Here is a 12894-nt window from a genome sequence, read left to right as displayed (position 1 = left end):
TGCACTGTGTACATTCAATTCATCAAATAGAGCAGGTGTATGTTCATTGTTTAATTGATTATTCAATGTGGTCTCTTCTTCAATTGCCTTAGGTTCATACAGTAAATCAAATGTCTCTTCTTCAATTGCATTAGGTGCATTATGTTCATTTGGTAAATCGAATTGAGATGTTGAGGATGACATACCTTCTTCTCCCATTGTTCTTATGTCATGTAATTTCTTCATACGTTGCCTTTGTCTTTCCTTTTCAGCCTCTCATTGTTCCATTGTTCCTTGCTTGTTCATTCTCATGGTTGATATTGGTTGTCCTAAATAGAATCATATTACATATATATGTAAACAAAAGTTCATAAACAAACAAATAACAAGAAATATGCATCTTATCATTTTTTTTGAATCAAAACTATTAAAAAATCACAATAATATTGAAAAAACTAATAAGAACAACAATTCAATCATTTGAAATCATCCAAAAACAAAAATTACTTACTTCTATGTATAAAACAGTGATAGAAGTGCGGACACAATTGCAGTGGGGCCTTTAGTGACCTCAAAAACTTCTTTTGAGGTTGTTGAGGCTCTTGGGCAAATAAAACTATGTCTAAGTACCGTGTACACGGTATATTAGTAACCGTGTGTGTGCTATTAGTCCCTAAAATGTTGGCAAGCCCAATGTTATTTATTTTTTCACCCTGTACATGCTTAGAACTCATAATTAGCATGTACACACTCGTACGCCTTAAAAATGTTATGGCAGGGCAGCGAACTAATAGGCTCAGTACCTCATACGTGCAATTTGTAGTAAAGAAAATGTGAAGGAAAAGGGAGGGAGGGAGAGGGGGAGGGGGAGAGAGAGGGGGGGCGAGAGGGGGCCAGAAAGAGTGGGGAGAGAGAGAAGAAGAGAGAGAGATGGATGGGGTATGGAGGAAGGGAGAAGGAGAGAGAGAGAGAGAGAGAGAGAGAGAGAGAGAGATGGGGTATGGAGGAAGGGAGAAGGGGAGAGAGGGAGAGAGAGGTAGAGGGAGAGAGAGAGAGAGAGAGAGAGAGAGAGAGAGAGAGAGAGAGATACACATATGTGTGTATATATAATATATATATTATATATTATATAAATATAATATATATATTATATTATATATTTATATATTATATATAAATTATATATTATATGTATATACACATATTATATATACAATATCATATTATACACACTCTCAAATTTTAAACAAAAGTAGCATGTACGGGCTTCTTACACCAGAGGTACCCCATATGCACTTCTTATACCATAGGTACCCCATACGCTCTTTTGACTGTTTAGGCTTGGAAATAGGCCTGGATGACAAAGCTACAAGTTGGGAGTTTGATTTCTCTCCATTTCCCTCTTTTTTGACATGTTTTATTTTATCAACTTGGTTTCTCGACTTTGTCATTATCAGATTTACACTTCATCAAGTGGGTATTTCTAAAATTGCCACCATATTTTCGCCCATCTTCTCAACTTTCTAACCATATAATTTTTTAAAAATTTGAACAACAATAACATATTATTATTATTGAATTTCTTTTACCAATGTCTCCATAGTTCTCACAGACATACGTGTACCATTTTTTTATACTTATCCAAATTTTAAAAAATTTATATATTATTGTAGTGCACTTGATTCTTTACAATTTTAAAAAAATAAAATTATATTTTCAATTTTTTTAGTGCAAGTTATGCTTCATGCACGAACAAGTACCTAATTTTCATGATGTGCTCGATTGGAAAAATCATTAAAAAAAATAATCAACAAAAAATTACAAAAAAATAGACATCTTTTAGTGCTCACTCTTAACTATCTTTTTGCAAAAGGATTTGTCAAAATACTAAATCTAACTATGAATTTTTTGATGCGCACGTTAAACACTATGTTATATTTTTCAAAAAAAATCAGGGTTTGTTTTTCCATGTGCAAAGGATTTGACCCCCTTAATATTATCCAATTTTGAAAAAATTTAGTAGTTTGGACACTAGATTCAGAGTACTACAATATTTGTTTTTCGATTATCTTCATATCTTGAGTGGATGACTTTCAAATTTTGCATCCAAGTTCAGGTTCACCTGATTTCAGAAGAAGAAAAAAGTGTCCACTTATATCGCCCTTTTTTACCACCATCTTTGTGCACTTACCCACATGGAAACAATTACAGATAAAAACGTGGATACAATATTGGATATATGAACAGTCATTTTGAAGCCCACCAATATCGATATAGGACGGATACAACATTCATAAACAAGTGCCACATAGTGGCCAGTACTTACCTTCATAGTCTTGTAATAAATGCAAGTATTGTGATAAAATTATTTTTTGAGTAATTTGAATCAATAAAAATTAAATACCAAAAAAAATATTAGAGTTGCATGAGAAGAAGAACAAGAAAAATGGGTCACTAAAATAGAAAAACATTTCATTTGTGTTCCTTTAGTGTAGGTTTTTGGGTATTCATGCCATATTATATCAAATCTTATTATTAATGATTGAAGTTTTTAATATTTAGTTAGAATTTTTGGGCACTGGAGGGTACATATCCAACATGTATCCATGACATATCATATCCGTATGATGATTGAAGTTTTTTAAAATTTAGGAAGATTTAGGTTTGTTTTTTTTTAAATGAAATCATATAATATCTAACATTAGTTAATACACCAATAAATAGGTTATAGTGTATGTGGGTAATTATACGCCACTGCATGGGTTATAGTGTATGTTGGGGTTGGATAGCCCCAACATGAATTGTTCAATCATACCCATATAATGATTGAAGTTTTTTCAAATTTAAGAAGATTTATGTTTGCTTTTTTTTAAATTAAATCACATAATATCCATAGAAAATCGAGAGTTTTTGGGCACACATGGGTCCATATCCCACTGTATCCATTTAGTATAATGATTGAAGTTTTTTTCAAAATTTAGGAAGATTTATGTTTGTTTTTTTCTAAAATCAAATTACGTAGTATCCAACATAGTTGGAAAATCAAGATTTTTTGGGCATATCCAATGAATCGGTGTCATATCATATATGTATAATGATTAAAAAAAATTAAATTTAGGAATATTTATGTTTGCTTTTTTTTAAATCAAGATGATAATGATTGAAGTGTTTTTTTAAATTAGGAAGATTTATGTTTGCTTTTTTTTATTTTTGGACTGTATAATGATTGAAGTTTTTTTTTTAAATTAAGAAGATTTATTTTTGCTTTTTTTGGGCACGTGTGAATGCATATGGAATATGTATCCATGTCCTATCATATCAGTCTAATGATTGAAAAAAAAATTAATGTAGAAAGATTTATGTTTTCTTTTTTAAAACAAATCTTATAATCTAAAAATAATTCATTTCCTAGCCCCCCCTCTTTCCACCCGCTCAAATTTGCACCCCTAAAAAGTAGGGGCTCCTATTTTTTTTAAAGATTTCAAATTATCTCACAGCACAAAAAATATTAAATTTATTCATTAGACCACCTCTTCCTTAAAAATAGAGCTTAAACCCCCTCATGAAACCCATCTTATAAAGACTAGAAATTAATAGCTTGAAATTTTTTTACTTTACTAAAGTTTTTTTTTTTTTTTTCATTTATAGATTTTGTTGGTTGTATTTCTAACATTTAAATTTAAATTTGTTTTGATAGTGTATGGTACTACTATTTCAGTATATTCTGCCTTTTTCAAGCATAAGCAAATGAAATAATTTGTACCAGAATTCAAAGCTTTGAAAGTGTTTGTAAAGTTAAAATATTTAAAAATCTGAATCAATTTGTAAATGTGTTTAAGGATTCTTAAAAAGACTGTCTCCAACATTTTATGGATCATAATGTATGACCAATTTTTATTGATGATATTATTCTTGAATATTCAAGAATCCATATTTATATATATACAAACTAAGTAAAACCATCATCACATTTGCAGATCTATCATATTGTCTAAACATCACTCTTGATTTCATTATTTCCACAGGCAGCACATAAACAATCTAAAAATCTTTAGTGATCTCACCTTGGATATCCATAAGGATTGGTTCAGTGAACATTTCATAATTGCATGGAAACATGCCTGTTGGAAGATGGCTACACCATTAAAATTTGGATCCATGAGCATTAAAATAAGAGCACAGCCATACCAGATTGCCAATATGGGAACAGATAGAAGTCTCAGTCCTATTCTTTTGCTTCCTAGTGTGGGTATGCTTCATCAGGGTGTGTTGTTAACCAATAATTTCTGTTTTTCTTTAAGTATGCACAAATGAGCTTTGGAGAGTATCAATAACCCTGTAGCTCAAAGCAGGTTTTAACCTGCAAAACCTGGTAGAGTAGGGAAGAGGAGCTTGTAACTATTGGGGCTCACCTTGTTTTTATTGGGCTTTTGTCTGGTAAGTTGAATGGCCCTCAAATTTGTAGGATCTAAGTAATCAGAGATGTAGTCACATTCAGTTGGGTTTTGGTTGGGTGTCAAATCTTATATTTTTTATGTCTTATTGATCATTAAATAATAAATTGTTTTCTGATATGACTTGTGTTAAGAAATATTTTTCTATTTATTTAATACATTTAAAAATAACTGTTAATACAAGTGAAAAAGGGTTGTAATCCAATTAGTTTCATGATCCATAAGACATAAAAAATATAAGATTTGACACCCAATTAAAAATCAAATCACGGAATAACCAGCATGGTTGGAAAATCAAGATTTTTTAGGCACACGTGGGTACAAAAATGGCTATCTAGCAGTAAAATGCACCATACATTAGTTAATACACCAATACATAGATTATAGCGTATGAGGATAACTTATTTGTTGGTGCATTCTACGGGCTGGAAAGCCATTTCCTGTGGGTAATATAAAGTGAAGTAAAGTGTCTTTTATAGTCCACAAAGTGTCTTTTATAGTCCACCATGCCAGCCATGTAAAGTGTCTTTTATAGTCCACAATGCCAGCCATCTATGTATGGGTCTACAGATGGGTCAAAGTCCTATGGGACTACTTCGTATTCCTTGCGGGAGGCACCTAACTGCACCACAAACGAGGCGTACATACCTTACCCCCTAGTGGGATTTGAACTTGTGACCTTACCCCCTAGTGGGAGGCGTATATAACATGTATCAGTGTAAAATAATGATTGAAGTTATTTCAAACTTGAAAGAAGATTTATGTTTTTTTTTTTTAAATTAAATCACATAGAATGTTGGAAAATCAAGATTTTTTGGTTACATATCCAACATGTATCACCCAAATTGAAGTTTTTTCAAATTTAGGAAGATTTATGTTTGTTTGTTTTAAAATCAAATCACATAGTATCCAACATAGTTGGAAAAACAAGATTTTTACATCCAACATGTATCTATGCATGGATGTTGTATATGATGATTGAGGTGCATGGATGTTGTATATGATGATTGAGGTTTTTAAAATTTCAAGAAGATTTATCTTGGTCTTTTTTAAAATCAAATCACATAGTATCCAGCATGGTTGGAAAATCAAGATGTTTTTTTGGGCATGGGTGGATGCATTACCAACATTTATCCTTCCATATTATGATTCAAGATTTTTTAAATTTAGGAAGATTTAGATTTTTTTTTTCAAAAATCAAATCTCATAGTATCATTGGAAAATCAAAATGTTTGTTGTTTTAAATTTAGGAAGATTTAGGTTCGTTTTCTTTAAATCAAATCACCTAGTATGGTTGGAAAGTTAAGTCTTTTGAGCGCATATGTGTACATATCCAACATGTATCCATGTCTTGAAATGTATAATGATTGAAGTTTTTTTAATTTAAGAAGATTTGTGTTTGCTTTTTTAAAATCAAATCAAATAATATAGTTGAAAAATCAAGATTTCTCAAGTATAAGTGGGTACATAGATAAGGGGATATGCCTGCCTTCCTTGCAAATAAAGGAGCTCATACATGCATGGATTCCTCATTCCACTAGTCTCTCAAGCAATAAATGTAGAAATTAGTAGCTTGAAGAATTTGTATTCTTTTAAAGACTTTTTTTTTGCATTTATAGATTTTTTTGATTGTATCTAAACATTTCAATATGTTCTGATGATGTATGTTACTACTATTTGGATATAATTTGTGTTTTTAAAGCATCTTTTTAAAAAAAAATGATATAATTTGTGTCAAAATTCAAGCTTTGGAAGTGTTTGTTAAGATATTTGTAATTAAGGATTCCCAAAAGACTGTCTCCATGAATTAATTTGTGTCAAAATTCAATCTTTTGAAAATGTTTGTAAAGTAATCATAATCAGATATATTTATTTATTTAGGGACTCTTAAAAGACTGTCTCAAACATTTTATGTCTCAAACATTTTATGGCTCATAATGTATGACCAATTTCTATTGATGATAGTATCCTTAATTTCAATCAATCTTATTTCCTCAAGCAGCACATAAACAATCTAAAAGACTTCAGTGATCTCTAACCTTGGATATCCCTAAGGATTGGTTCATTGAACATATATGATATATCATAGTTGCATGGAAACATGTCTGTTGGAAGATGGTTACACCATTCAAATGTGTATCCATGAGTTAAATAAATAAGAGCACAGTCATACCAGATTGACAGAATTCTCATTCCTATTCTAAGCTTCCTAGCGTGGGTTATATTGTTGTAGTCTACAATCCGTATGCCTCAAGGTGTGTTGCTAGCCAATAATTTCTGTTATGTTTTTCTTTTAAGTATGCATAAATCAGTTTTGGAAAGTATCACTAATCTTGTAACTCAAAGCATTCTAACAGTTCAAGATTACTTAATTTTTGGATTACACTGTATAAAATTTTGTATGTATAATAATACTACATAATCCATCAATCCATCAACAGAATGAGAAGGTTTTTACTGCAAAACCTGGTAGAATACGGAAGACAAGCTAGTACCCATGGGGCTCACTTTTGCTTTATTTGAGCTTGTGTCTGGTAAGTTGAATGACCCTCAAATTTGTAAAAGAACTTATTTGATTATTTAAATCTGTTGTTTGGGAGAGTGATCAAAGATGTAGTCACATCCAGATGCGTTTTGGTTGGGTGTCAAATTTTATATTTTTTATGTTTGATTGATCATTTAATGATAAATTGTTTTCTGATATGACTTGTGTTAAAAAAAAAGTCTTTATCTATTTAATACATTTAAAAATAACTGTTAATACAAGTGAAAAAGGATCGTAATCCAATTAGTTCCTTGGTTACACCATCCATCAAGACTTGAATCCTAGAAATACTATATAAGAAATAAGTTCCCAATTGTGCCCCAGAGGACTCTGATAGAACAGATACATATCCCTTAATTGTTGGCTCTCAACCAAATAAGTATCAGCATAACTCTCAATGTCATAGATGATATAAAATCCTTCATCATTGGCTCTCAATCAAAGAAGTATCAGCATAACTCCCAACCAAAGAAATCTCAGCATAAGCTCATGCTCACACATTGTGAGCATTGAACTCATAGATAATATAAAATCCTCCATCAAAAAAATTACCAATACAAATAGTTTGATACCATCCAACTCAACTATTAAGTCCTGTCCCAATTGTGAATGGCATATATGGCATATATCTTATGTGCCTTACAACTAATACTGTTTGCATACAAAATTTAATATTTATTATTAATTACAGATTTAAGAACAAGACAGACTTAGCCAAAACAAAGATTTTATCCTAAAACTGAGAATCTCTAGCATGTGTTCAATTTTCCACAATTTAGAGTGAATTATTGCTGTTGTGAGGCCAAAACAAAGATTTTATCTTAAAACTGAGAATCTCTAGCATGTGTTCAATTTTCCACATTTCCACAATTTATAGTGAATTATTGCAGTTGTGAGATTTTTTCATCAACATTTTGAATCACATTCCACGATGATGAACCAGAATATAATAGAGAGCTCAAGAAAATCAAAAAGAAGATCAAAAACCCTAAAGAAGATTAAAAACCCTAAAAATTACAAGAGGGATAGTTATTTTCTTTTGAATTTCGTTCTTTTTAGATTGCAGAACTGGCAGTCTCAATACAGGACTAACAGAAAACACAAGTAATAAGGAAGAGTTGTATATTTTACTAAAGAAGTTTTTCCAAAATGGGAATTAAAATTCCTTTTATAGTTGCATACCAGTATCTCAAATTTAATCCAGAGAGTTTACACAAGAAGCTGATTTCATAATGTCTGCACACAGTTTATATGTGGCTTTATTATACACTCCTGTAAGAAAATATCTACTAAAATCAGTGAAAAAAAAAAAAGTCTACAAACTCAACTGAATTTTCTTACTGGTCATTACATAACTGACACCAGATTTTACTACTGCAGATTAATAGTAGCAGGTGCAGGATATTACCACCATTATCACAGGCTCAAAAGAAGTTACAACTTCTTAAAACCATAACTGCAAGATGAAGGAAAACATCTTTAAATGGTTTGAGTTTATATAAATAATGATAACTAAATTTCATTTCTACAGACCATTTTCTGCGCTTCGGTTCTGTCACTAGCATAATGCTGAATTGAGATACCAATGTTCTGCGACCCGAGGCCAATAAAACACAAGAAGCTGGAAAAAGACTTGTGCGAGGTTGTATATCTTTTGCCACAAAAAACATGTGGATGCATCGTAGGAAGTAGTTGTCCAAAACTGAAGCAAGGCCTGCCTCAAGGCTGGGATCTCATACTAGAGTATAAGAAATGAAGTATCATCGAAGCATTTGATCCATTTCATTCAATACATCACCTTCCCATGGGTTTCACAAGCTGAGAAAACTCCAGAGCCCCTGCACCTTCTTCTGACTCACCCACACTCCTGGCCTCAATCTGCTGATCTTGTTGATCTTCTCGTATAAGAGTACTCTCAGAATTTTCATCAGATTCTCTGATATGTGGCAGATTCGAGGGAAAATTGGACAGTTGGGTTGAGCTGTTAGCAAGTGAGAGGCTCCGATCAGCTGCCTCTTGCAACTGCAAGATATACTCTAAATTCCATAGTACATCTCCCATTGAAGGCCTGTTCTTTCCATCATCAGCTAAGCACTTCTCCGCAATCTCTCCAAATTTCCTCAGAGAACCTGGACTATAAGCCCCTGCAAGTTTAGGATCAATTATTTCTTCCAACATTCCTTTCTGCTGCCAATGCATGGCCCACTCTGCAAGATTTATTTGCTCTTTAGGAAGTGTGGGATTGATAACAGGCCTTGCACATACAACTTCAAACAGTACAACGCCAAAGGAATAAACATCCGATTTTTCTGTTAGCTGCTGTCTTCTGAAGTAGTCTGGATCAAGATACCCAAAACTACCCTTGACAGCTGTACTTACATGAGTATGATCGAGAGCAGGTCCTGTTTTAGACAAGCCAAAATCTGCCATTTTTGCTACAAAATTTTCATCAAGGAGAATATTGGTGGTCTTAACGTCTCTATGGATAATTCCTATTTCTGCTCCAGTGTGAAGATAATGCAGCCCCCTGGCAGCCCCAATACAAATATCAAGCCTTTGCTTCCATGATAAGGGAGGTAAATTGCTTCCAAACAAATGGCTTCTCAATGTACCATTTGCCATGTACTCATAGACCAAGATCATCTCATTTTGCTCCTCACAAAATCCTATCAGAGACACCAAATGGCGGTGCCTCAACTTGGAAAGTAGTTCGATCTCTGTTTCAAACTCTGTCAGACCTTGTTCGGACTGTGGATTTGCTCTTTTTACTGCAACCGAAACGCCATCTTCAATTTCTCCTTTGAATACCCTCCCGAATCCTCCAATCCCAATGACCCTTGATTCATCAAAGTTGTTGGTAGCAAGTTTAATATCTGCAAAGGTAAATTTCCTGCCTCTTCTAACAGCAACCATTGTACTACCACTATTTACAGTGCCCTTTGAGGCTTTGGTGGTATATGCACTCTCTGATCCAGCATGCAAAAACAAAGGAAGCCATCCTGGAGAGTGAGGCTTCACAGGTGTTGGCTTCTTCTTGCCGCAGAAAAGACACAATCCCACAAAAATAACTGCTCCTATGAGAACAGCCCCTCCTATTGCTCCTCCTATTACAGGCCAGAGAATTGAATTTTGTTCCGCTTCAGATGGGTTTTCAGCACCCTGTAGCTTTGTAGGACTTCCAGCTAGGTTATCCTTCCTGCTTAACTTAAAAATCTCGAGCCCATTAAGGATTGCATTGTTATCTGACCCTGTAAGGCTTGGATTTGGGCCAATTTGGATCCACATAGTGTTTACTCCTGCACCCATTGAAGTGTCTGTATAGTCTGAATAGATAGCCCTGTTTTTAGCATCAGCAAGACTCAACACATCAAAAGATGGGTCTGCAGTCTGGTTATTGATGTAGATACCAAAAACTCTCATGCCAACCTTATCAAATACAAGCTCACAGAAATGGAAGCGAACAAGGTAGTCAAAATTGGGATCTACAGCAAAACTCCACGATATGTTGATTTTTTGATTAACAACTTGAGCTAAGTTACTTGTCATCTCCCTGGCTGTTTCATAGACTACAAGAGGAGCAATGTAGGAATCATTTGGGGAATTATAGCTAACAGCAGACACATTTTTAGTTTCACTACCTGCATCGAGTGAATAGATGTAATATTTATCTTCCTCCCATGTTCTGGATAGCCCAGAATCATCTTGGGGAGTGACAGAACTCCCTCCAACGTTGAGTCTATACATTGTTTCTACACCACTGGAACTCAAATCCAATGAGGACTTTTTGGGACTGCTTCCCACCAGGTTCGAAGAGGTTGGGAAAATATCTTCTGGCATTGAAACCACTTCAATTGCACTAATGAAAGCAAAGGATCCAGACTCGGGAGTAAACGTTACCACAAGCTGAGCACTAGAATTGGCCACATTAATAGAGTACTCCTTCATTAACTGGACAATCTTAGGGCCTCCGCTTGCAGAATATTGCGGATTGTTGTTCTTATTGCTTATTTCATTAGAAACGTTTAGATTGGATAAGAGTTTCAAAGGCCCAACATTTACAGAGAAAACAGAGGAATTCACGCTAAAATTCATGAATGAAAATGGGTAAAAATGGAGTCGGAGCCAATGGCGACCGGGGCTAACCTTGAAGGTATAATTGGCCACACTGGTGAAGATGCGTGCAGTGGTATAGACTTTAGGATAAGTTGCATTCGTATCCACTTTGGAAAGATTTGCTGGGATTCCAACTGGAGAAAACGTAACATTGCTAGCTGATGAATCGCCAACCCATTTCCTGGCACCATCTACTGTGGAAGAATTTGTTCCACAGTCGATCAGAAAATTGTCAGCTGCTGAAACCATCAACAGCATTGATACAAAAGTGCTTGATAAGATTACTCCATTAAAACCCATTTGCTTCGTTTGCTGAAAGCTGACTGCTTGCGTCAAAGTTACAAAACAGGTCAGGATAGCCAAACCCAATTGCCAATATTAGATTCGTGATCTTCTACTTTGATCTGCTATTTTGACATTCAATTTTAATCTTCTCCTCTGATCATCAAATCAACCAATGCTTGACGTTAGCACGGGATTTGCGCTTTCCATAAACATTACTTCAAGAAGATTTTACATGTCCTAACCTCAAGGAACTAAATCTAAATAAAACAAACTCTATAAAGAAATAATCTAAGAAAACAATTTTCAATAACATTCCAGTTCCAAACTCCAAACACAAGCTTTGGGAACTCAATCAAGCATCCAAACCTTTCAGCATCCCAAACACATTAAGCACAGCATCTGCCACAGATTCACTGCCAAAACCCGTGATTGTAATCAAAATTTAAAAAAAAATCATAATCCTAGACAACCCAAAGCACCAATTATTCATCAAATCTAAATTTCCCTAAAGCACAAATTTCTTCACATACTCAAAGGCTGGATCCCACAATGATCAAAATCTGAAATCCCCAAGCTACCCAAACAACGAACTCTCCCACGCATGAAGGACCGGAAATCACAGTTCTGATCAAAATCTCAACATTTCCAATCCTAATAAACCCCACCTCAAATTAATCCTCCGGCTAATCACAACTTTGATCCAAGTATGACCCTTCCAATCACAAATTCTCCCCCCTCAATCAAATGCCAAGTCACAATTTTATCAAACCCCCAAAAAAAGCTTCAAAGCCCTAATAACCAATTTTCCACGCTTTTGATCTCATAAACCAGAAATGTCACAACCCCGACTTTATCAAAGATCTGCCCCCCACAAAAATCTGCTAGTTTTCAGAGTCAAAAGCCCCCCAAAGACCCGTCTTCAGATTTTTCAGCTCAAAATGTCAATACACCACAAGTCCACAGTACCCATCATCCCTGCTATCTCACCCAACGTTCAAACAGGAGGCTTACAGCCCAACCCAGCCAAAATATGCAAATATCCAGGCTCAAAAAGACCTCAATCAGCGTGTTTTTTAAAACTTAAACCAATTTTTTACCTTTCAAACGGACATCTGCCAATTTCGAAAAGGGGTACGGAGATCAACTAGATTCCAAAAAGGGCAGAGAAGCGTATGGCCTGGCTCTGAACGATTGGCACACTCCTCTAAAGTAGCTGACACTTGGCTACTTACAGCTTGCGCTAGCCTGGCTATATTTTAGCACCGAATTTTAACGACTAACATTATTAACAATTTTTAAATTTGACAGCCCATTTTAACAGCTATTTAGTATTTCCTTACAGTAAGTACAACATTGAAATGTTCTGTACTTCTGCGGGCTGGCAGGCTCCGGCTAAATTTAATGTCAATTTAATAGGAATCTGGCCTTAGCTAATTCTGACGGTGTTCATAGGAGGAAGGACGTGCCAAATTATTGGCACACATGGAGCTGTCTCTGTTTTTGGCGAGGAAAATCTGA

The 12894-nt window shown here is 34.5% G+C and overlaps 1 protein-coding gene across 2 annotated transcripts; it reads right to left on the bottom strand.

Moving 5' to 3' along the window:
* Positions 1-8203: 8203 nt before the first annotated feature.
* Positions 8204-12610, bottom strand: LOC131037628 (probable receptor-like protein kinase At1g30570). Of its 2 annotated transcripts, XM_057969817.2 has the most exons (3): positions 11907-12463; positions 11743-11789; positions 8204-11529 (listed from the first exon to the last, which is right to left on the bottom strand). In XM_057969817.2, exon 3 carries the CDS (start codon positions 11389-11391, stop codon positions 8773-8775), a length of 2619 nt encoding a protein of 872 aa, XP_057825800.1. In that variant the 5' UTR covers positions 11392-11529; positions 11743-11789; positions 11907-12463; the 3' UTR covers positions 8204-8772. The 2 variants fall into 2 exon arrangements, with proteins under 2 accessions (XP_057825800.1, XP_057825801.1); XM_057969818.2 differs by lacking the exons at positions 11743-11789; positions 11907-12463 and adding an exon at positions 12474-12610.
* Positions 12611-12894: the final 284 nt, after the last annotated feature.

Source organism: Cryptomeria japonica, chromosome 11 (assembly GCF_030272615.1).
Source record: "Cryptomeria japonica chromosome 11, Sugi_1.0, whole genome shotgun sequence".
Classification (NCBI taxonomy): domain Eukaryota; kingdom Viridiplantae; phylum Streptophyta; class Pinopsida; order Cupressales; family Cupressaceae; genus Cryptomeria; species Cryptomeria japonica.
This window is presented reverse-complemented; position numbering and strand designations above follow the sequence as displayed.

Coding starts and splice junctions, on each gene's coding strand:
- LOC131037628 (XM_057969818.2), bottom strand. CDS start 11,391: ATGGGTTTTAATGGAGTAATCTTATCAAGCACTTTTGTATCAATGCTG.